Consider the following 26459-nt stretch of genomic DNA (forward strand, 5'->3'; position numbering starts at 1 on the left):
CCCTACCCCCCCCCCCTTTTAGAAGCACCCAAGTTTTGTACTTCTATGGCCAAAGCTACTCTGGATAGAGGCAGCTGACAAATGCATCAAAAATATTAAACGTGTAACTGGAAATCTCATGCTACATTAAGTTCCCTTCATCTGTGTTCTTATGTCACTCCCTTGTGATGATTGGTTTCACGTATCAATGTAATGTCACCATGTTTTATTTATGTGTTTACAAAAAGTCACCACATGACTCTAGGTAGATTATCCTCATAATGCAGATGGGCTGCACGCAATCGGTCAAAAGTCTTAAGAACAAAAACTGAGGTTTCCCAGAGAAAGAATTCAGCAATATAGAAACTCTATTGGCCTACCCTATAGATTTAGACTTATCAGTCCCCATAGCTGCATGAGAAAATTCCTTAAATCTCTTTAAACATACGCATGTGTGTTTGTACATATATAGGAGGCTGTGCTCATATAAAGAAAAACAGGACAAAAATAACAATCAAACCTCATTTCCTTGCACATAACATTGATGGCATTTATTTAGTATAGATAAAGACTTCCAACACAGAACACTGTTAGGAATTAATCATTAGGAACTATGTAAGAGATGTGATGTAAGGCAAGTATTATATAAAGATGAAATAGATAAACAGTTTTTATTTTTCTACAGAATTCACTGCAAGTTACCATGCTATGAAAACAAAAGCCGCCCACTCTTAATAGGTCAAATTTGTTTAGTAATTTAAAGAAAAATATATGACTCCCATCACACAGATAATTCTAAATTTACTTTGAAAATCAAATCATCAAGAAGTGTCTATCTGGAGAGACTACGGACCTACTATCACATTATAACAAAGATAAGGCTGCTATCTTCACAGAATATATGGATAATTAGTAATCAACCATTAACACACTGAATGTTCTAATATTTGGGGAAATATTGGAAAACTATTTTTTAAAAAACAAATTTCTGTGGACATTGTTTATCTTGCCAATGAGATTAGTTTGGAAAAGGGGTCTTGTTTAGTCTAGAAAATCTTCAGAGTCCAATAGAGTTCTGGGCTGAACATATACTGAAGATCCTTTACAAGCACAAATAGGCTTGGAAATCACGCAGTCTTACTTTGAATTAGCTTGCTTTAGTCCAAGGTATGGAATTAATGATCAAGTACTAGGAATTTCTGTAATGTACCCAATGCCAAATGGCTACTAACATTCTACTTCCTACTATGATGACTCCTTGATTAGAGCTCGGTGGGAGGCATAAAGCATATTGTGAACTATAAAATAAATTGTACTCCAATTTATTCCAGATCTCTAAAGCTAAATCTTGTTTTTCAATATAAGAAACTCACTATTTTAGCAAAAGTAGTATAAGTAAAACTGGGGCAGGAAACTTCTAATTGCACAAGAAATACATGAAAGACTTAATCATTCTAAGAGAAGAATCATTTTCCCAGTAGCCCCACTGCTATGGATGATATTTTCATGAGCCTGGGCCACCTTCTCCAATGAATACTGAGAACCTATTACAGGTGTCAGCCAACCAATTTCCATTCCAGCTTGAAGGGCCGCTGCATATTGCCTAAATTCCTCCTAAGTGAAAGAGAAAGGTATGTCTGTAGAAGAACATACGACCTAAGTTTCAGAAGCACTAGAAATTTTCAGATTCTGAGAGTTAGAACATAAACGGTTTCTTACAAATATGTGGCTTTTGTCAACTTGTCCAGAACTACAGAAAAAGTAGTTCCATATAGAATAACCATAAGCCCAATTTGTCTGAGACAGTGTCAGTTCACAAAATACCTACTGTCCTAAAGTAATTACTAATAGTATGTCTTTTCTCTCTCAAAAGTGTCTTGACTTGGAAAATAAATCACATTGTCACCCTGGTTATCTTATAGTGACTAATACTTAACATACTCATGTAGTCAGATAACTAAGTTAAACATCTGCTTAAACTTTCAGTCTGTCTGACTAAGCAAATTGTCTCAGTGTTTAAGTTACCAAGATCAGAATCACTTCTTTTCCTACCTTAGTTGATGAGTAGAGAGCAACCCCAATTATACTAGATTCCTTTGTCATGGTGTCCCGTGGTTTTATTTCAATAGGACCTCTGCTGCCAACAACCTATTATGAAGAATAACACGTCTATAGTTAAAGATTACTGTAAAATAGTATTAAATTATGGTAAAACTTCAAAGTGGTAAAAAGAAACCAAAATACTTACTATTACTCGTCCTCCATGTGACAGAAGATTCAAATCATTATTAAGATTTACATTAGCTAACATTTCAATGATCACATCAATTCCTTTTTCACCAACAGATTTCTGTGTAATAAAAAAGAACCCAGAGTGAGATAAGAAAACAAGTAAAAAAAAAAACCCTGTAAAATAGTTATCATAGTCCTATATATTGCAGAAATGTGTTTCAAAAGACATAAATACTACATTTTTAAGACTATAACACAAATTGTTAATGATCTAATTATATACTGAGGATGTAATTCCAAGGTACTAGTCACAACATCTAAAGTGATAAAGATTTATACTAAATAAATTTCACGTGCTTCGACTCGACTATAAAATACTTTTTATTTTATAAATAGTTGAAAATTTTCTGTCTTCAAAATGTATTTTCACAGAGAAAAAAAAAAAACAAAGTGTAAATCCCAAAAAGGTTTTCACTTTAAAAAAAAAAAAAAAAAAAAAAAAAAGAAAATCACTGGCTGTCTGGCGTTGCAGATTTTTTCTGTGTGTGCATTCAGTTTTGTCCCAAGTGGTTTACAATCAGCTTAGCTACTACTTCTTTTCTTTTGGGTTTTTTCAAAGATCTCGGCCATCCCAAAATGTCTCTTAAGTAAGTTATACATATACACTTTATATTCATTTTATTCTAACAAAAAAAAAATGAATACCTGTGTCAGATATTGTTAAGTACTGGGAATTCAAAGATGGACACAGAGAACTCAAAACACAGCTAGGGAGAAAGATGGAAAATACCGCTGACACAGCTGTGATGGAATGGGCCAAGTGCTGCATGAGCAGAAATAAACCACAGGTTATGGAGAAAAACAGAGTTACAACCCTGATCACCTGTAATGATCACAGAAAGTTCCACAGAGGTGAGGACCTGGGCCCTGAGGAATGAACAGGAGTCCTGTAAGTAAAAAGGGAGGAAGAAGAGCCAGCGGAACACACATGAGGCATAGTCCCTCCAGACAGAAGAAACAGAAAAGCAAAGAGCTATGGACTGAGAGTCCAGGTCAGGATCAGAAAGCAGCCAAGCAGAGCTGAGGCATGTGTTTGGGAACGTGGGGGGGGGGGGGGGGGGGACGGGGAGGAGGGAAAGGGAGAGAGGTAGAGACTATAAGTTGCTATGGACTGGGAACACACATTGATGCCACGTTACAGGATCCAGACTTTTGGGGGGCAGGTATTAATTAAGTTTTGTGTCAGACCCTGTTTTAGGATACTGAGCTGCAGCAGGCAACAAGAGAGACAAAAATTCCTATCCTCATGGAGATACATATACATATATATATATATATATATATATATATATATATTTTTTTTTTTTTTTTTTGGAGAACAAATAACTCTGGAGACAGTGAAGATAGAAGGCGATAGTAAGTCAGTTATAAACAAAAGACAAAGCTGGAGAAGATGAAGACTAAACTAAGTCACAATGGAGAACAGAACAAAGAAGATATATTTGAAAGGCATGTCAGAGATGAAACTGATAGAGGGAGGTGATTGGCCTGATGGGTAGGAAGGAGAACGATAATTAAAAGATAGAAATATAAAATAAAACTTGTGACTCTGTCTGGGGGGAGCAGATGAGTGGAGACATCCAGGAGGCCAATGACACAAAGGCAGGGAACTCACGCCAGAGACAGTGCTGGATACCAGCAGGATGCAGGCACTAACTGACCAGGGGAGATGAGATTGGTCAGGAGGAAGGTCTAGCATCAGGGAGGATGGCAGACCAAGGGGAAAGTCTAAGGAGCAACAACATTTAAGTAATATGAGGAGGAAGGGGGCTGGAAATGAAGTCAGGCAAGTAAGACGAGAACCAGCTTTCAGGAGACGTGGTCAGGGGTAGCTGCTGCCAAAAAAAACCCAAAAAAAATCAAGCAGGATGAGGCCTAAGCCAAAAGCAGCAGATGGGTAATTAGGAGCCCACCAGTGACCTCTGACAAGAGGTATAAGTAGCTGGGGTGGAAGCAACATGCGGGGGAAGGTGACGGGAGGTAAGGAAGTAAAAGATGTCCTCACTACTTTCTCAAGTGTGGTGGTAGAGGGTGTGGAGGGTTTGATAAAGGGTTAAGGGAATGGTCTGGAGAATGAGAGAGACTTAAGCAGAAGGAGCCAGTAGAAGACATAGAAGCCATAAGACCTCAAGGTCTTAAGGTCAGATTTCTGCAAAACAAAAACATATTCTTAAAATAACTGAGCATTTTTCATCTTTATAAATATTCTTGGATAATAGTATCAGGCATGAATATTCAATTAATTTTACGTTTTCTAGATATATAACAAAAGAGTGCCTTTACACAGCTTTTTTTTTTTTTTTTTTTTTTTTTGGCAAGATGATGCAGTGGTAATACACAAACCCTCACTCATACTTTCCTCAATTTGTAATGACTTAGGTTACACAGTAATCAGTACCTGGAAAATTCTAATTCTTTCTCAACATGAGCAAGTAGTCTGACGATTAGGTTGAATTCTGCTCTAGCAATGGAATATATGCAATGAGTAATTAAAGCCTACCTCATCACTCTGGTTGTGGTAGTGATTATTCTTCCATGGCATACAATTGACAAGTAAACTTTGTCCCCTAGCTTAGACAGATCCAATTTGTAATCTGTACCTACCTCACCTTCTCTGGAAAATTTAAACCAATAGAAATTATATTAAGAAATTAAGAAAACCTCATGGTTGCCAGAGGTGGGGGTGGGAACTGGGTGAAATGGGTGAATGTGATCAAAAGGTACAAACTTCCAGTCATTAAAAAAAAATAAGTCATGGGGATATAATGTACAGCATGACAACTATAGTTAATAATACTGTATCACAGATTTGAAAGTTGCTGAGAGCATATCTTAAAAGTTCTTATCAGAAGAAAAAAAATTTGTAACTATGTATGGTGATGGATGTTAATGAGACTCAGTGTGGTAATCATTTCACAATATATGATATACACAAATATCAAAAAAAAAATTTAAAAGAACACCTCTCAGCTCTAAATACAAAGCTATGACTTTACTCAAAATGTGACTGCATTAAAGAGTACCAATTTTTATAACTAAGACTCTGGAAAGGCTATATTTTATTTGATAAACATAAACAAGTCAAATGAGAGTGAGGTCTGAAAATTAGACATCTCTGCTTTTTTAATTAAAACTTTAAAACACACATAGGCATAAAAAAAGAAAACAAACAGCTTTAAGAGAGTCATTTCTTAAAAAAGGTTACAAAAAGGTTAAGTCTCTCAAGAAACAAAATTTACTTTCATAAAACTGTGGACTAATTTTACCTTAATTTTATCAATATAATTATGTTCTCTGTGGTTAAACACTTCATGGGCTCCATTTTGCAAAATGATGTTTTGTCCTTCCTGGGTACCAGCTGTGCCCAGAACCTTTAAACCATAAGCTCTAGCAATCTGGCATACTGCCAGTCCAACCTGAAAAACAAAATATAAATGCATACTTTTAGATTCTTTGCATCCCTGCAAATATTTCTTAAATATATATAATAGAAGGTTCCTCTAGGTCCTACCCTATCCTTAAGGAATTTCGAGTCTAAATGAAGAAATAAGAACAACAGCTAACTTTTATTGAGCATTTATAATGTGCCAGGTACCACAAAAAATACTTTCTATGCATTGCTTTATTTTATCCTCACAGTAAGTCTAAGTAGACATGATGTATGTAGTAGACATGAAATGTCTACATGTATGTAAGTAGACATGAAGTAGATATGACTAGTGTCCATGTTCTGTAGATGAGAAAACTGAAACTTATATAATGTAAGTGACTTGCCCAGGTCACAGAGATGGGAACAGGACCAAGTCACAGAGCTGGACCAAATCAGTCTGTAGAGCTTGAGCCTTTAACCACTACATCAAAACGTGTACTTAGCATCTGCTTTGCACAGAAGGTACAGAGTTTAAAGCTATTCAAAACATGCTCACTGGCTTCATACTTTCACTGTACATTTAAAGTATTACACAACAAATGTTACACCATTTAAGTGGAAGAGACAGGCGTATGAGCAAATTAACTTATTCATCCATATGATGACCGTTAAATGTTTACTATGTGCTAGACATGGTACTTCGTGTAAGAAACATGTTCTAAGAAAGAGGAAAAATAATAAACACAAACAAATAAATGAATAAATTAAATTCAGAAAATAAAAACGTGCTATGAAAAAAACCCCAGCCTATTGTGTCACAAGGAGATAGAGAGAAGGGTTAGTTAGATCATCACCAAAGGCCACTCTGAAGAGATGAGACCTGAGTGAAGTGAGGCACGAGCCATGTGCAGATCTGGAAAGTCTGGTGGAGAATGCTGTGGGCAGAATGGCTGTAGCTCACCTTGTGATGTGGGAATGAGCCTGGGGCATTAAGGACAGAAAGAGGGTCCATGCGGCTTAAAGGCAGGGCACATGGGAGACAGAGCAAGATGTGGCCAGAGGGGCACACAGGGCCTTGCAGGTAAAGGCTCTGGATTATATTTAACAGATAACTCAGAGCTATCAGACAGGTGCACCTGGGTGGCTCAGTCAGTTAAATGACCGACCAACACTTGATTTCGGTTCTGGTCATGATCTAACAGTTTGTTGAGTTCGAGCCCCACGTTGGGCTCTGTACTGACAGCGCAGAGCCTGCTGGGGTTCTCTCTCTCTCCCTTTCTCTCTGCCCCTCCCATGTGCTCTCTCTCTTTCTCTCTCAAAATAAATAAATAAATAAATAAATAAATAAATAAATAAATAAATAGAACATTTTATATGGGAGACAGAAAGAGGGGAGTGGCGATAGGAGTAAGATGGACCTTCCTCATGGACTGCATCCGAGAAGTGAGGCACAGAGAAAAGTCAAGGCTGTCTCCTGGGTCTCTGGCAGGGTTAACTGGGTAGATTAATAGGGCTGAGGAAGAGTACAGAGAATCAAGTTTGTAAAAGTATCAAGACTCACTCTGAGCAAGCTGAGCTGTATTTGCTCACCTAAGTGAAAATGTGTAGTAATCAGCTGAATAAGCATATGGAGCTGGAAATATAAATTTGAGATTCATCAGTTTAGAGATGGTATTTAGAGCCACAGATTGCACGAAGTAACTAGATCATTACATAAATGTGCTTAGGATAAAGGAGAAATAAACGTATATTAGGAATATGGATAAAAGTAATTATTTAAATTACAGTGCTAGGAAATCTATGTTTGGTTACATGATCTATGAATGGCACAAATAAGTGTCACGTACATTTAGAGCAGGGCTTCTCAAACTTAGCACTATTGACATTCAGGGCTGGACAGTTCTATGATGTGGGTGCGATCCTGTATGTTGAAGGATGTGTAGAGTAGCATGTACCCATTAGAGGCCAGAAGCCCTCCATCCAGTGACAACCGAAATGTCCCCAGACACTGCGCCAAATGTTCGAGGGGGAGAAGAGATGATGCCAAACCACCCATCGCTGATAACCAACGATTAAGAGGAAGGTAAAATCATGGACTAGGCATGACAGTAAAGAGTTTAAATGAAAAATGATGATAGAAACTGATTAAAATTGTAACAGAATCACAGACTCCCCAGGCCTGAAATGGACTTTAAAGATTGTATGGCATATGGGAGTGATGAGCCTGAACTCTGTTGGGTTTTGGCAGGGATTTGTTTGATTTAACCAAAACAAACAAACAAAAAAACTCACTGTCTGATGAGAGAGACATTCAATTCCATGAAATACATTATACTATGGAGTTAGCACTATTGATTTGCTACTTTAAATTAAAAAAAAAAAAAAAAACAGGCCTGTAATAAAACTACACCTATACTAAAAACTTACTGTAAATATATCTCTTTATATTCTACTTTAAAGAAGCACCTAATCGCTGTTCTGAAGGTACTGTTTACTTTATTCTTGTCAACAATTATATCAGCAATACCCCTTTGATCGATGATATACCGTTAATGTGTCAACTATTTTTCTTCTATTTACTTTGCTGACACTAAAATAGGGCACTCCCCACCAACATATCTGGATAACAACCGTGTTCATAAATTCCACACCATTTTAAATACACACCATAATCCCAAAGGAATTTGCATTAAATGAGGACAGAAAGTACAAACAGAAGCAAGACAAAACCCAGCACTATTTCCCTGTGGTAGGGCAGGGAGGATCAGAAGCGCTTCACACACCAGGCCACCAGCCTATCCCTGCCAGCCAAGGATTTAACAAACTCAGCCAGCTCAGAGAACAGTATGGATTTTGCCTTAAAAAAAAAAAAAAAAATCATGGTGAAGCGACTGAGCTTTTTACAAGAGGGTGAAGGGAATAAAAAGATTTTCTTTAAACTCTTCTCTCCCCTTCCTACTGAAACCTCTCTCTTTTATACAGAGCACAAGGTTAGCTCTCTCAAAGCCAAAGCAATTTAAATAAATGCATGTTTGACAGATCCTTTAGTTATTTTGGGTGAAATTTAATTTAACCCAAAAATAGCCTCTTCAGTGAAGGTATGCAATGGGAAGTTTTGACAAGGTATATCTGTCATATTTTCTCAAGCCACCAAAAGACATTCTTGGTCTTTTCAGGAAATAGTCTGATCTGTGACATCCTTCAGAATTGATCTATTTGAGGTAGACAGGAAGCTAAGTGTGGTACCTCGTGCTTCATCTCTCTAAAGTAACAGAAACACAATGGGCTGAATTCTCTGTTTGTACCACCTGGCCACCTTTAGCCATAAATTCACATTTTCAGGATGCCACTCATTATGCTGGGTACAATGTGCCATTTTTAATAGGTTACTTGTGTCGATTTACTCTGCAGAATACATAATGCTCTGAAAGAGTTAACCAGCTTCCTCAAGGTTAGCTATGGAGCCCCAGGACCTGTATTTTAAAAATGTGAAATCTCATCTCCAAAATTTCTAAAGCCTCTACATGCAGGATAGAGGTCATGTGGATTTCTTGTTAAATTCCAACCTCAGAGCTCTAACTTTTCCTCTAAGCTCCTCAGAGGCAGACTGACAGCCGGTTTCTTGAAGAAGCTTCTGACAGCCCGGTGTTGGGTTATTTCACTGAAGGGCTTATTTTAAAGTTCTCCGTCCTCTCCCCACCTCCCCACATTAGCATTTTAAGCCACGGGTTGTGGAGTTAAGGACACAGCTGTACACTGTGCCTTCCATGAATGTCATCAAAGCGCAGCAGGCGAGCAGTAGAAGGAAGATAGAAGGGCCTCAGAATTCACAGTGCAGCTTTGCAGTGCTGTCTGGGGCAATGCAGGTAAAGCTTTAACGAACCTTAGTTTCCTTATCTAAGGGAATAAGGAATTAATATTAACTTTAAAAAACTGTTTCAAATTCTAAATAAATATATTATAACATAGGCTACTTGAAGGCAAAAACAAAGCCAGTTTATCTTGGTCCACACCCAACACAGGTGGAAAACCTAATACACACATTTTTAATGGGGTGGTCTGTTGAATCTATTAACCAAGAAATGCTAAACTAATGACAAGGAATCACCTTCAGAAGATAGAACTTGAAAAAAGCTTTACTACTAAAAGGAATATTTATTGACTATAAATATTGACTATGTTTATAAATTTGGCTTTTAAAAATGACTTAAAAGGAATATAATGTGAAACCCATTAACAAAATCTCATTTAAAAATAAACTTAAAAAACAAATACTTACTCCTCCACTAGCCCCATGAACCAGAACACTTTCTCCAGCTTTCACACGGGCACTGCAAAAGAAGGCATGATCATCACCTCACTTTGAAGCTAATTAACCCAGGAGTTTGTCATTCTTAAGAAAACTCTACCCTCGGGGCGCCTGGGTGGCGCAGTCGGTTAAGCGTCCGACTTCAGCCAGGTCACGATCTCGCGGTCCGTGAGTTCGAGCCCCGCGTCAGGCTCTGGGCTGATGGCTCAGAGCCTGGAGCCTGTTTCCGATTCTGTGTCTCCCTCTCTCTCTGCCCCTCCCCCGTTCATGCTCTGTCTCTCTCTGTCCCAAAAATAAATAAAAACGTTGAAAAAAAAAATTAAAAAAAAAAAAGAAAACTCTACCCTCAGTTCAGCTAACACTTCCCCAAATAGGAAGCTCATTCTACTTTACAGCCCCAAATTTTCTCCAGGTTTTAGAGGATCAAACAATGGCTCTTCAGAGCCACAAACAAAAGACAACCTTAAATTTATTTATGCATTCAACAAACGTTTACTGGGAATCGGTTATGTGCCAGGCACCGTGCTGCATGCCTGTCTCTCGAATTCATTCCCCCAGAAAGTGTCTCAAAACAGGCTTTTTATAGCCTAATTGTTATTCTGTGGCCCGGGGTAATGTCCAAGTAAACACAGAAGTCAGATTATTTAAGGAAACATTTTCCTTCTCTGTGCCTTTGAACATCAGGTTGTATAACCTCTAAGCCTTCATTTCAGAGAGCAACGCTGAATTGGCATGGTAGGAGAGTAAGAAGTACGATAAATCCTGTCACAAAGGTTTCTATGTCACCCCCAAAATGTCTAGATCCTCTGGTGAAATGACACATTCTTTTTAATTCTGGTTCATACTACTACTTTTCTATTATACCAAAAATAAGGCACAGGCAGCGAGACAGACAGGAGATGCTTTATTATTCCAGATGGACAAGTGCTAATGTCACAATCCAGCAGCTGTTCTATGATCCAGATCTGACTCTCAGGAGATCTCTTCCTTCCTAGAACAATAGGGGTGGCCACACCGTACAGACATTGTGGTCAGACATCTGGCAGTAAGAACAAAATAACCCTGGGTCTTGCTCAAGGCTCTATGCTAACAGCCGACAAATGGCAATTGTGAGCAGTAAATGAAGCTTTTCCCAATACTCTTGCTTAGAGATAAGGAGACTGAGGGCAGTGAGTTAAATGGAGAGTCTGAAATGATAAACTTAAGATAACTATCACCAAAACACTTTGATACTTTAAAAAGTAAAACATAAATAAATGTAAGAGAAAGAATAACTAACGTTATACTGTGGGATATGAAATACTTTTCCCAGTAACGTTTTTAAAAAACTTACAAACAAGCACTCAAACACTAAAAGCACATTCTCCCTAAACCACTGGGCTTGGGGTGGGGTGGTGAAAAAGCAGGCTAACCCTCTTCTGGATGCCCATTGCTTTGATCCTTCTACCCTTGCACAGAGTCACTGTGATGGTTAATTTTATGTGTCAACTTGGCCTGAGCCATGGGGCCAGATATTCGGTCAAACATTATTCTGGATGTCTCTGTGAAGGGCCTCTTCCAATCAGCTGAAGGCTTTAATAGAACAAAGACTGGCTTCTGGAGCAAGAAGGGATTCTGCCTATAGATTGACTTTGAATTTGAACTGCAACTCTTTGCTGGGTCTCCAGCTTGCCAGTTTACCCTCTCAGACTTTAAACTCACCAAGCCTCCACAGAGCAATCTCCCTGCCTCGATCTCTAATATATATATACATATGTGTACGTATATACATATGTAAGTACGCACAAATTCTGTTTTTCTGCTCCTCTGGAGGACCCTGACGAATACAGTCATCTCCCCCTGGGGGTCACGGCAGGGGCTGGAGCCTTGGCCTGGCCTTCCATGATGCTGTCCCTTATTCCCTCCCAGTCACTGAAGACTAGTACATGGCACACAGACTTTCTCTCCCACCCAAAACCAACACTAATCTAAAAAGTTTCAACATTCCCTGGGAAGAAAACCTTGAATCACAATCCCTGAATTTTCCTCCCCTTTGGCCACTCTCTCCCAAGGCTGAACCTGGTAACTTCCCTCAACCATTCCACTTGAGAAATAGCAGACCCTAATAACCAATGCTATGACAGCAACCTCCTCTCCTAATTCTGTAAGCCCATATTCTCTCAAAAATTTTCTTTCCACTTCCCAGAGACTGGCATCTCTCAATTATTCAGTTTCTGCCCACTTGTTGCTCCTGGCCTTGCTTCCTTTGCTGGACAGCTGGACCCTGAGGTAGGTTACCCCAACTCCTCCCTCTCTTCCTCTCCAGTGCTCTCATTTCCTTTGCACTGTTCCATTTTGCCACTAGTACTCCAGGCCTAGATGAATGCTAAAATCTAACTTCTTTGATAATCTATCCAAATGGCTTAGTACTATTAAAAAAAAAAAAAACAAAAACTCACATGACCATGCATTTTGGTGTCACTTCAGTTCTGATTCTCAAAAGATCACTTTGCATATTTAATTATGAAAAGTGAGGCAATCACATATGAGTTCCTTCAACACTCCACCTCCCTACCCACAAACTTTTCCATAATTATGCCATTTTCACATCTTATAGGTTTAGCAGATGAGCTGTCCTTCGGATAGCTGAAGCCAATCTCCCTACATATGTCCTAAGTCCTTTCCATCTTGCCTTCTGCAGGATCTGGTTCCATCTGCCACTCCACCCTCTCTTCCAAACCTTCCATCGCCCCCTCTCTGCTAGATCTTTTCTCAGCTATAAACATGTTCAACTCTTGCCCAACCTTTAGAAAATCCTGTTGTCCCCACACTGTCCTCGAGTATTCTTCTGCTCCCTCCTCCCTCCCTACCTCCATTCAAGGAACCAGTTTCCGCTTCCTTCTCTAGCCCACTCACTCAAGCTTCTGTCCCACCACTACTGAAAATGACCTGATTCAAGTCACCAATCACCTCCTCACTGCGAAGCCTGTTCTTTTTATTCCCCAAACACCTCGCTGCTACATTTGATGGCTAGCTTCCCTCCTTAGTAACAACATCAACTACTGTCCCTAACACTGCCAACACTGATGGGAGTACTTGCTCTGCACCAGACTCTGTGCTGATCTTTACCAGTGTTACCTCATTTAGTTCTCACCACACCCCTAGGAGGTAGGTGCTATTACTATCCACGTATTTCAAATCAGTAAACTACAGCTCAGGCAAGGAAGTAACTGGACCACGGTCATAGGGCTGGTCGTAGGACAAAACAGTATTGGCCTTGGCATACACTCCCTTTGGTCTCTTAGGACTCTGTCCCTACCTCTGACTATACTCCTACATGCTGATATTCTCAAAGGTTCTATTCTCACTCCCCTGCACTTCACTCCCTGAAGGCTTTCAGTCACTTTCATCTCATCAGCTCCCACACACAGGCTGACAGTCCCTCGGTTACATGTTTAGCCTTCAGGCTTCAGACTTTCACCTAACAGGTTGCTGGTCTTCTCCATTACGATGCCTATCTTGGTTTCAACTCCAAAACTGGACTCAGCTTCCATTTGACACTTTTTCCTCCTTTTCTTTAAACATTATCCAAGCTAAAGAGCTGGAAGTATCCGTAAGCTCCTCTTCTCTCTCATTGTCCACATGCAAACACTCAACCAAATAAACCTGATTTTACCCTCCAATAGTTATCCTTTCCTCTCCACCTTTTCTACTCTGGCCCGTAAGTATTATGCCTAAGAGATATTCACATAATACCCCCCTATCTCTTTCTCCATTCCTGTCACCAAATCCTGTCACCTTTCACATAGTTGACAAGTGATCTTAATAAAATACTCATATGACAGTATCTCTCCTGAATGAAACATTTCATGATCCCCAATCCCTTACAGAACCAATATGTGAGCTCTATCATCTTGCTTTTCATAATATGAAATCTATTCCATGTGATAGCTAACATTTATTGAGCAATGACTATATTCTAGCCTAATTCTATGCCACTCTTTGCCTTGATATCTTCTATTCAACAAAACCAAACTGCTATAGCTCTTCTTAAATATCAAGATTTCCCCCCGATGCTAGGCTATTCCTATGGTCTAGAATTCCCTCCCTGCTCCGAACTATCCTTCCCCAGGATAACCCCTTCTGATTTTTTTTCAAATACATAGGGAATTTGATGAAAATACAGATTCTCAGAGGGATGCCTGGCTGGCTCAGTCAGTGGAGCATGTGACTCTTGATCTCGGGGTTGTGAGTTCAAGCCCCACACTGAGTGTAGAAATTACTTAAAAATAAAATCTTTGTGTGTGTGTGTGTGTGTGTGTGTGTGTGTGTGTGTGTGTTAAGGACAGCTAGGTAGCTCAGTCAGTTCAGCATCTGACTCTTGATTTCGGCTCAGGTCATGATCTCATGGTTCAGGAGTTCGAGGCCCACATTGGGCTCCATGCTGACAGTGCAGAGCCTGCTTGGAATTCTCTCTCTCTCCCTTGCCCTCTGCCCCTCCCCTGCTCACACACACACACTCTCTCTCTCTCAAAATAAATAAATAAACATTTGCAAAAATTAAAAAAAATATAGGGAGATTCTTAGATCCCAACCATGGAAGCTGACCAGTGGGTCTAGGGTACTATACTTTTAAATTGCAGCAATTAGTTTCTAGGGCTAGATAACAAAGATTTTTGAACCAGGACTTTAAAATAATCCAAGCCTTATGTCTTGGCAGGAAGCCCTATCTCATCACCACTGTTACATCCCTTATGATCCCACAAATCCCTATGTACATCTACACCACTGTACTTCCTCCATATTATACATCAATAATATTACTCTTATGTCTATCTCTCTTACTAGACTGTCAGATGCATCTTAAAGATAAAGACAGTGTTTTGCTCTTCTTTATATCCCCAGTGATTAGAATAATCTCCCAAATTAGCATAGTTTCCACTCCATAAATACTTAATGGTAACCAAATATGAGAGACGGATACATGGACGCATGGCAGGAAGGAAGGCAATACTGGCAGTATAAGCGACAGTGTATGTTATTACCTGTGGAGCAGAGCTCGATAAGCAGTAAAATATGGGGTACCGATGGCAGCTCCTTGTTTAAAGTCCAGTTTTTCTGGCAGTGGGTAAACAGTGTGATCTGCTGCAAGAGCATACTCGGCATAGCCCCCAGAGATGGTGCTGGTAGTGAAAACTCTGTCACCTTTCTGGGGAAAGCAAGAGATTAATAAATGCACCAGGGATTAAAAATTATGTCTAAATGAGTATAATCCTTCATAATGTAACCATTATAACAACAAATAAGTATTTATGTATTGCTTTCTACATCTTAGGGTCTTGTAAAAATAGCTTCAAAATGCTGAAGGTTAAAATTTTTTTTTTTTTTTTTTTTTTTAGAGAGAGAAAAAGCACGAGCTGGGGAGAGGGGTAGAGGGAGGTAGGGAGGGAGAGAATCCCAAGCGGGCTCCGTGCTCAGCACAGAGCCCAATGTGGGGCTTGAACCCACAATCCTGGGATCTTGACCTGAGCCAAATCAAGAGTCGGATGCTCAACCTACTGAGCCACCCAGGTACCCCTGAACATTTCTAAAGGTTTTATTCGCAGAAACAAAGAAGAAGAAAAATTAAAGGAAATAGAAAAAATAAGAGGAAAGAGAACCTCCAGAATGGTATAACATGAAGACAACTAATCTTCATTGAGATCTTACTGTGCAAGACACTGTATTAGGTGCTTAATGAGTACTGTCTAATTTGATCTTCTCAAGAGCCTATGAGGTAAGTACTTTTCTTATCACCACTTTAGATGAATTCCACTATACAAATGAGGAAATGGAGGGACAAAGAAGTTCAATAATTTGCTCAGATTAAGCAGTTAGTAAATGGCAGTTAATAAAACCATTTTTTTTCCCTCTGGTATACTAGGGAGAAAATAAAACGTAAGGTTTCTTCCACACACTAAATACCTGTTCTAAATCCTTTCTACATGTTCCCCCTCATTTTTCATGCATACACCAAGCGCAAGAAACTATCTGTGGATCCTGATAGTAAAATGAGCCGAAACAGGCTTCTTCCCTTGTTACAGCACCAGAAACACAGTAGACTTTCAGTAAACTCTGCTGGGTCCTTGCTATTGAACAGTGGATGCATAGTTGAGGGTCAGGTATGGCACTATGCAAACATTCAAGCCTGTCCAACATGACCTGCATGCTAGGGAAATTAGACTATCACTGTAAACACCTGCCCTAACTCTTCTTTCTTGAAAAAAAAAATGTAAATATTCCTTGGAAGAAGCACAACTTTAAGGCAATAACTCTAGTATACTTAAATTTGTACTATAAAAAAGAGATCTGAAAAAGTAACAGCACTATGCAGTGCGATAGAAACAAAAAAGCCTCACAAGGCATCCAGGAGTCAAAGACAAGCCTCACTACTTAACAGTGTCACTTGCAAATGGTCAGATATGACTGTACTAAGATCAGTACCATTTTTTTACAGCTTAAAAAGAGGTTGTACTCCTTCTAATATAATTCAAATATTTTCTAGGAATTCACTATGAAAGCAGTACTTTTTGAGTTCTGTAATGGATATTAATAACAAAACACCCTCCCCCACTAAAAGCATCTTAAACTCTAGGATGACAGAAAAGAAAAGGGTAAGAGTAACTACAATGCAAGACAAAGATGATGCGCCATCAAAGCTGGGTAGCAGGAAAAGAAAGAAATTATTTCTAAGTAGGAGTAAAAAACAGCTTCATTGGGAAGCTAATATTTAAGGTAAGTCTTGAAGAATAGGACAAGATTTTAAAAACTAAAGCTGAGAAGAGTCATTATGAGTGAGGGAAACAAAGTAAGTAAAGGAACAGTGGCAGGAGTAAGTGTTGAGAAATCACTGGCATTTGTGCCCAATGAGTAAGCAGTCTAACATACAGAATGTAATAGTTTCAGGGATAAAATGAAAGGGAATTAAAGCTGGAGGGTAAAATCTCGTCCACCTATGCTTATAATTTTCAGTTTAATTCTGCCAAGCGGCAGAACCAATATGAAAAAAGATAGAGAAGAGCGAGCATGGGGTATGCAGGGAAGAGCAGCTTTACTAAAAAATAAACTACCAGGTGAGAAGGAATAGAGAGAAGAATGGAAGGATACTAGAAAGGAGCATGAAATATCTTCTCTAACAACATAAGCAGTCTCAGCAATACTCTGAAATCTGCAAGGAACTAATGTTAAGAATTAACTGTAAAACAATCGATTACATTTTAGAAAACACCCTTTATATAGCAAGAATTGACTGGAGGAGGAGGGAGAGCAGGTGTTAAATACCCATTACAGATATCCAGGTAAGGGACTAGGTAGAATAACCTGAACTATAGGCAGTGGGAATGGAAAGAGAGAAAACAGTTCTAGTAAGGGAGAGCTGAGTGGGGGGAGTGAAGAGATATGCCTCAGAGCACAGAAGTCACCAAGACAGTCACACAAGAGAGGAGCAGATCTAACGTGACAAAAGATAAACTCAGTTTTAGACATACTGAGTAAGAGGTTACCAAGGGTTGACTATGTGGGTCTCATACTCTCCAACACAACTTCCTGTGATGATGTAAATGTTCTATATCAGCACTGTCCAGTAGGGTAGCCACTAGAAACAGGGGGCTATTCAGCATTTGAAATGTTGCTACTGTGACTGAGGAATTGACTTTTTTATTTTGTTTTTTAATAAGAATTTTAAATAGCCACATGTGGCTACCTTATTAGACAGCACAGGTCCACAGCTTCATAGACAATTCTAAGCTACAGATATCATATGTGATAATGGACACCATGGGGGTGCATGAGATCTTTGTGAAGAAGGTACAGGATACAAAAAGCAGAGGTCTAAGTAAGAGGCCAAGAGCACTGGGCAGCACTAAGATTTGAGGATTATCCAGAGAAAAACAAGCTTGAAAAACAATGTCCAGGAGGAAGTGGGGAAGAGGACAGGAGAAAATGATGTCATAGAAGCTGAAGAAAAAAAAAAAATTAAGAAAAAGTAAGTGGCTGAGAGTGTCAAATGTCACTGAGAAGTCAAGAGAGATAATGACATAAAAGGCCCCATTAACTCCAGCAATAGAGAGGCCATTAGTGACATTAGCAGGAATCGTTTCAGTGGAGCGATGGGGGCAGAAGCCAGACTGCCACAGGCCGAGGAGTACAAAGCTGTAGGAATCTGACGGTCTTCCTGTGCAGAGGCCACGTTAATCTTCTCTGTCTCAGTCCAATTTTGGTAAATGTGCTGCCAAAGTTGAGCAGGTCAGGGAATTATGAGAAAAGGTGCTGGGACATGAATATACTATCTGTGTTTTATATTTCTTTTGGCATATAAATAACGAAAGCCCTGATCATAACATTTTCATTGACTCAGTCACCTTGATCTGAGTCAGAGCTCTAAAAATGTATAGTTGACCTTGCATTTTTTTCATCTTTTACTCATTATTCAAAAGAATTAGCCTTCCCTTTATCCTATGAAACTGAATTTATAAAAGGAATGAAACATCATCTAGGCTTGTTTTTATCGAGAGTTAGGAAATAGTATAATTTCCTTGCTTATTTTCTTTCTTACATGTTTCTGCTACATCAAAAGGATCAGTTGAATTCTATGAGGGGAAGTGAAGATACAGAATTTACCCAGCACTTGTCCCCAAAAATACAAACAAGGAAGACACCTAGACAAGAGGTAATCTCTTTTTTGAATAGAGGAGTCCCCCAAGTGGCAGAACTTGTGTAATGGGGACTTTTATTTATTTTTTAAGTTTTTATTTAAATTCCAGTATAGTTACCATACAGTGCAATATTGGTTTCAGGTGCACAATATAGTGACTCAACACTTCTGTACGTCACCTGGTGCTCATCACAACAAGTAAACTCCTAATCTGTAATGGGCCTTTTAAAGATTTATATACAGACACATTTGAAAGCTATGTCAAAATATTTTAAGAAAAATATTTCACCAAAATAGAAATAATTTAAAATGTAATACCTTGAAAGTAGATGCATTATCTCCAACAGCTTCTATTACCCCAGCTACATCTGAACCAGGTGTATAGGGTAAGAGTGGTTTTATCTTGTGAGTACCAGAACGAATATATGTTTCCACTGGGTTTACACCACATGCATGGACCTTGATTAGAACCTGCAATGCCAATGTATTTTAGTTAAAACAAAACACTAGGCATTCATTCAGCATTATGCTAGGACTATACAGATTATGGGAGCTATAAAAATGGAGGGGGAAACCTCGCCTTCAACAAGTTCACATTACAGTTTTGCAAACCAACATATAAATAAAAAGATAAGACAGAATGGTTTATGTGCGCAAAACATTTTGGGAAAATAGTAGTGGAAATATTTAAGAAGTCGTGTGGCACAAACCTCTATGTGCTCATCAAACCTATCTCCTCCTCCTCCTGGGTATGTGGGAAGAATATTATTTCTTGGTGCCTTTAGTTATGAGCAGCCAAATGATTGAGTTTGGGCACAAAATGATGAGAACTACTCTCAGGGCTGGCCCATAAAGACCTTCTGGGCAATCCTCACTGTGCCTTCACCGGTTCCTTAGAAGGGACCTCAGAAGACAGGCATTGAGGGTGACAGAGCCACAGTGATGGAGGAAGCCTGGGTCCCTAAATCATTCTTCAAGAGTCACCCGCAAACGTTTCAGAATTCTGCAATGCAGTGAATGAGAAACAATTTTCTATTGTTGAACCATTGAGATTTTGAGGTTACATCTACCACAGAAGCTAATTTTACCTTAATTAATACCTAACGATTACTTCTGGTGCAAGAGTAAGAGAAGGCCTTCCAAGGAAAGCAGTATTTGAGCTAGGCCTTAAAAGAAGAGTAGACATTCTTTCAGAATGGGAGAAAAAGGACAATTCAGGTAGAAGGAATAGTATGTGCAAAGACAGAAGGAATGAAAGGGCCTCCTGGGGAGACCAGACAATCCTCTGGGGAGACCAGACAATGCTGCTTGTTATAGCACAGTCTACTGAGAAGGAGCAATAAGAAATGAAACTCTAAAGCTAGGTTATGGCCAAACTGTAAAAACTCATAAGGTTCAAGTTTCGTTAAGGAAATGGGACTTAAGAGTTACGGAAGGTGCAGTAATAAAAATACATAATTTTTAATGAGAAAGTATATCGTTAAAGTCACAGGAAATGATTAAACTCTTCATTTAAATTCCCTTAAATCATATATGGAAAAGCATGTATGCAGAAGAAAATTATTTTCCTACTGTGCACAAAAAAGAAATCATGGAAGTTTGTAATAGAATAACTTGTTCAACAATACTTATGATTTTTTTTTTCAACGTTTTATTTATTTTTTTGGGACAGAGAGAGACAGAGCATGAACGGGGGAGGGGCAGAGAGAGAGGGAGACACAGCATCGGAAACAGGCTCCAGGCTCTGAGCCATCAGCTCAGAGCCTGACGCGGGGCTCGAACTCCCGGACCGCGAGATCGTGACCTGGCTGAAGTCGGATGCTTAACCGACTGCGCCACCCAGGCACCCCGACAATACTTATGATTTTATCCAGAAAAAATCAATTACTGCACTGCATAGATGATTCCCAACTTCAACAATTTTCTTGTAACAGGGTATTTTTCCTTTTCATAGATCTACCTCACTAACTGTTATAATTACGTTCTCTTTGTCAGACCTCATATATATCATCAGTATAAACTCTGTCCTAATTCAATGTCTTTTACAAATTATTGTGAGTCTGCTTCTTTTGGACATTAACCTGATGTGCTGGAGACTCACACTCAGTGTTAATTATTGCCTGTTTTTATGTCATTATATCTACCTGGTGGTCTTTTGGAGTTGGTACTGCCACATCCGACTGGAGTTTCAGCACTTCTGGTCCACCAAATTCAAAAACTCTAATTGCTCTCATCAATTTCAGTCCAGTTGCCATGGTGACCTAGATACCAAGAAAAAAAAATTATGTATTGTCATATGCATCTAAGCTACCATTATGTTTTTTTTTCCCCTGGAGGGGGTAGATCAAACAATTTTTCAAACAACAATTTAAATCTTGAGCTTACACAGATCTCATTTCATGTTTAAGAACCTTTCATCTTACAAATCCTTCAGCTACAAAGCAAAATACTTCATACTACTTCCTGTAGGGATTCAGTGCCTTCAACAGGGGAATCAAACATGCAAATAAAAACATCTGGCTAGACATAGAATGATATAATATCTTAGGTTTCTTTTTGTGTAAGCTTGTGCTGCAACATCTTAGAAATTTTAGGAGCTGATGTTAAGTTTTATTAACATTAGAAAAATAGACCTTCCATTAGATTACGAAATATTTCAAACATACAGAAAAATATGAAGAGTATTTATAATAAACACATTTACTTCCCACTCTGCTTTACCAAATCTTAATATTTTAAAAGCCCAGAACATTACAGACATAACTGAAGCCTCTGAACCCTTCCCCAAACCCATTTATAGCCCACCCTTTTAAGAGGTGATTATTACCATAAACTCGGTGCTCCCCATTCCTACGTATGATATCATACCACTACTACACATATATTCATTAGTCAAAAATATGTGCTATTGTGTTGCATGTTCTCAAACTTTATTTAGATTGGATCACACTGTACTTAATTCTGCAACTTGCTTTTTCCTCTCAACATTAAGTTTTTGAGATTTATCAATGGTGAAACACTTGGCTTTGTGAAGTTCATGTACTCTCACAAAAGAGGAAAACATTAAAAACTAAAAATACTTCTTTGTATGTAATCTTTTATAAATTGTAAGGGTCTTTTGCAGTTAACCTTTCTGTCCTACCACTGTTGTTATTTTTGTCTACCACTGTTATTATTGAAATGAAAACTCAGAGCTAAAATAAACTCTAAAAAAAGGTAAAGGACACTTGAATATAAAAATAGGTAATGGGGCACCTGGGTGGCTCAATCAGTTAAGTGTCTGACTTTGGCTCAGGTCATGATCTCACGGTTTGTGAGTTCAAGCTCTGCGTCGGGCTCTGTGCTGACAGCTCACAGCCTGGAGACTGCTTCGAATTCTGTGTCTCCCTCTCTCTCTGCCCCTCCCCTGCTCATGCTCTGTCTTTCTCTGTCTCTCAAAAATAAATAAATGTTAAAAAAAAATAAAAATAAATAAAAATAGGCAGTTATGGAAATCTTCCATACCTACAGAGATGTAATGAAAGGCTTTTGACTGTATCTCGGTAACTTTGCTTGTGTGTTATCACTATTTCTTGAAATTAACCACATCAAGTATTTAGTTAGATTCTGCCACCACCTAGAACATTGTTGCTAACTTTTGGAATAATTATATTCATCAACCATGAATAGCTGAAAGATCAAAAACAGTTGCAGAGGAGCACCTGGGTGGCTCAGTCCGTTGAGTGTCCGACTTAGGCTCAGGTTATGATCTCGCAGTTTGTTGAGTTCAAGCCCCGCATCAGGCTCTGTGCAGACAGCTCAGAGCCTAGAGTCTGCTTTGGATTCTGTGTCTCCCTCTCTCTGCCCCTTAACCACTCACACTCTTTCTCGCTCTCAAAAATAAATAAACATTAAAAAAATTAAAAACAAACAAAAAAAAAAACAGTTGCAGAAACTAGGACTTGAAAGAATTCAGACTTTTACTATATTGAAGCTCAACCCAGGGCTACTTAGAGTACATGCTAATGATAAAATGTCACTGCATGTACAGGAGGTAATCAAGAGCATTCGGATAGTGTTATTAATGGAAAGTTCTTGATCTAATTAATCAAAAGTTGTATCATTTTAAAACCCTTGAAGTGATGCAATATAGTACCTAGCACAGAGGAGTAAGTAAATATTCCATTGCTAGAAGGCTGTTTAGCAATGACACATCCTGAAGGGAAGACCTCAAACACAAGGAGGTGGAAGCAGACAGACAACACAAGCCTAAGGTCACTGTAGAGTAGTGAGGCAGTCCTGAGGGTGACACCTGTGTGGAGTGAGGACTAGGAAAAGGCAGTTCACTCCATAACTACCAGCAGTCTCACTACTGTATTTCTATTTGGGTCTTCACTCAGGCTGGGTATTTGTTAGACAAGAAAGTGAAAATGTGAAGACCAGGAAACAGAAACAACAGCAACAAACGAAGGTTGCTCTGATCAGAGTTTTCCATTCTGGAAATAAGAACACAACTTTTTTTTTTTTTTTTCCCTTTTTGTCTTCAGCATAGTGTTATAGTAAGGGTATGGGCTTTGTAATCTGACAGCTTTCAGTATGAATTCCATCTCTTATCATTTACTAGCCATATGGCCTTGGGCAAGGCAGTCAACTTTTTTGAGCTTCTTCATCTGAAAACTGGCTAACCACTCAGGGTCACTGTGCTAGGGACACAGCAAGCATCAGGCACTGAATCTGGCAAAAATGTTTACTCTTACATATAATAGATATCATTATTCCTTTCCTATCTATTTTCTCCTTTCCAATTTCTTACTGATTAAAATACTCTTGATTCTATAATTCCATAATCACTTTTGATTGTAAATATTTGTAAGACTCAGATTATAAAAACAAGACCTTGGCCTCAAAGAATTCAGTCTAGAGAATCCTTGACACATTAACATCAAACGTTGTTATTCATTCAACACGTATTTTGTGAACATTAACTGTAAGCGAGGCACTGTGCTAACCTCAGAGAACAAAAAGGGCAAAGAGAAAATGTTCCAGCCCCCCTCCTAGCTCCTGCTCAGTCTGTGCTCTCATTCCTTCCCACAGCTACATACACTATGTAAGATCTGTAGCTCCTTTTCTACTTTCTACCTAATTCCTACCTATTTCCTTCTTTCAAACACTCACATCTACCTTTTCACCAACAGAAAATTATTATCATTATTATCCTCAAAGAACTGCAGCAGTAATAAAAGCAAAATTACCCTGAAATAGTATCTGTCAAAATTATCTAGCACATACATTTCCCCTGCTACATTTGACATCTACTAAGTTGGGAGAAAAGAACAAAGGAAGGAGGATACTCATCCTTAATAATGGATTTAGAAGACCCTGTTGCCTTGTCCAGTACTGCCATCTTATCCTATCCAGTTTGTAAGGAGACAGGGCATAACCTTGACAGCGCTGTCTTCTACTTCTGTCCATCTTATTTCCCACTGAGCCTTTGCCACTATGATTGATTAGGCTCCAATCTGCACAAATTGCCTTTGAAAACCCCCTCAACTACCCACAGGGTCATCATCTGCTTCATAATACATAAGGTGATAAGTCAAAAGGAATAATAAAAAGAATAAAATAATACAACACACTAATAACAATTACAATTCTTAAACCCCTGTAATACCTGAGTTCTTCTACAAAGCATGCCTTTCATGTTCATTGGGATAATTATTTTCACCATAGGTTAAAAAAAAAAAAGCAACCATTTAATTGTATGCAGAAATGGAAATAAAATCACCATCCATTTTGTGGATGAGAAAACATTCCAAGAGGTTAAGAGGTCACACAAAAGCAGAGTGAGAACCCAAGTCCTCTATCTTAAGTGTTGTAAAGTGATTTTTCTTCCCTTTACTGTATAATCATTTTCATCTCATCCTTTGAAATGTTGGCATAGAGGAGCCTTAATTTCTTAAAAATATACTTTATAATGATGATAGCTGAGACAGGCTGAGCTAGAAATATGAAATTCAACTAACCTGAAGGTAGGATTACATATTTTATGATTAAGGCATCTGCTCAGAGTTTGAAATTTTCCAAATGCCTAGAAGTTTGGGAGATCTACTGTTGATACACAGAACATGACTCAATTAGGAAAACTAATAATTTTCTTATCTGTAAAATGGGGCCAGTATCCCCTAGCAGAGGATCCCTGTGAAGATTAAACTGCAAGAGCACACAGGTGAGTGCTTCAGAGCACGCCCAGCGTGCAATAAGCTCTACTATTCAGGTTAAATCATTTGCATGTCAGCAGACCTGCCACCCTGCTAGTGTATTTAAATATAAAATTTAAACCAGAGGATCCTGGTTTAATTTTTGGTTGTACTTTTTACCTATAAAAAGTTGCCAAGTATACTTCGCAAATCAGAATTTAAAATTCTTCCTCAAATCTTTTCTATGCTCTGTTTCAATTGTTTGGTTTCAATAAAAACTAAAGGGATAGGGTAAATGTTAGAAATATATGTTAACATGGAATGAGGAGATCAAGTCACAAAGTCAGAGCAAAGGCACAGTATGAGAGAAGAGCATTAAGTGAAATTAAGAATTGCTGGCAAGACATAAAAAATAAGAACTTGGCAAGAGAATCATTACTAAATGTGCTGTTGATCAAGAAAGACTTATGTAAGCCTTTCTTTTTTTTAATTAGCCTTAAGCCAGAAATACTAAAAAAAAAAAAAAAAAATATAAGTACCCTAAGAAAAGTCTCTCGAAGGCTGTAGGTTACTCCCCTGGCCTGGATCTCAGTGCCCACTTCTGATAAGAGGGGGGCGGCAGGGTGTGGAGAAGGAGTTGAATGGATAATTCCAAACCCCTCCACGTTCTGGGAAGAAAAGATTGGATGGAACTGGGCAGGCAGCTCTCTGGGTTCAGGAAGAGTTCAGTGGGATTTGTTGCTGCTGACCAGACACGGTGCGTGCGGCTGGCTTCAGTGAGAATTGCACAACCTTTCCCGCTGGCAGTCCAAACTTTAGCCTTTCAACAGTTCAAATATTAACACATTCCCTGGTCACTGAGGTTAAGTCTCGTCTCGGAACTAAGTGAACATCAAACGATGTGTTTACGCAGTGTTAAGTTTTGAAAATGATTTCAGGTGGGGGCCACGGGGCACGGGAGGCCACAACACTACGCATTTCTCTCCAAAAGTAAGACAGCAGCTCTGATGGCAGAGCCGACATAGGGCCGGGCTGGAGCTCCGCAGACGCAGGAACCACGAAGGACAAGCCGTTGCCCGCCGGGCTCAGCACAGGGGCCACGCAGCCGACGCGCGCGTCCGCGGGAATGCCCAAGTCCAGGCCCGGCGGCGGGGGCAGAGCCAAAGGCGCCCTGCTGGGTGCAGCGCAAACGCGGATCTCACTGGTGACCAGGGCCGGGAGGTCGCGGCCATCAAGTTAAAGTACCCGCGCGATTTACGCCTGAGGAACAAGCAGCCCGTAGAGGAAAACGTCCTCGGCCACGAGCTCCTTTTGCAAATTCTTCAGGAGGACAGAACGCGGGGTAGGAGCGCCACCTCAATCAACTCGGCCCCTTTTTGGACAAGCGGCGGGGAGATCCGCTGCCTGGACAACTAACGGGACTTTTTAAAACCACTTACCCGGTTCTAGAGAGGGGAAGCAAATTCTGCGAGGGCTCACTCAGATTCCACAAAAAAGGGGACGGACCTGGGCGTCTTCTACATTTTCTGGCTCCTCCTGGTCCGCCCGCCTCTCCCCGCCCCCAGACGAGGGCGCAACCAGCTCCCGAGCTCGGAACGAAGAGGAAGTTTGGGCCTTTCCGGCCACCACCCGCTACAATATGGCTTCCCCCAGGGAAAGGCG

The 26459-nt window shown here is 39.4% G+C and overlaps 1 protein-coding gene across 2 annotated transcripts; it reads right to left on the bottom strand.

Moving 5' to 3' along the window:
* Positions 1 to 503: 503 nt before the first annotated feature.
* Positions 504 to 26318, bottom strand: CRYZ (crystallin zeta). 2 transcript variants are annotated; one of them, XM_030325150.1, is made up of 9 exons: positions 26237 to 26318; positions 20766 to 20882; positions 18940 to 19092; positions 14975 to 15138; positions 9921 to 9972; positions 5538 to 5687; positions 2228 to 2329; positions 2032 to 2127; positions 504 to 1593 (listed from the first exon to the last, which is right to left on the bottom strand). In XM_030325150.1, the coding sequence occupies exons 2-9, from the start codon at positions 20874 to 20876 to the stop codon at positions 1429 to 1431; spliced, it is 993 nt and encodes a 330-aa protein (XP_030181010.1). In that variant the 5' UTR covers positions 20877 to 20882; positions 26237 to 26318; the 3' UTR covers positions 504 to 1428. The 2 variants fall into 2 exon arrangements, with proteins under 2 accessions (XP_030181010.1, XP_030181011.1); XM_030325151.1 differs by lacking the exon at positions 18940 to 19092.
* Between the last annotated feature and the right edge of the window lie 141 nt (positions 26319 to 26459).

The sequence above is a fragment of the Lynx canadensis genome, chromosome C1 (assembly GCF_007474595.2).
Source record: "Lynx canadensis isolate LIC74 chromosome C1, mLynCan4.pri.v2, whole genome shotgun sequence".
Taxonomy (NCBI): domain Eukaryota; kingdom Metazoa; phylum Chordata; class Mammalia; order Carnivora; family Felidae; genus Lynx; species Lynx canadensis.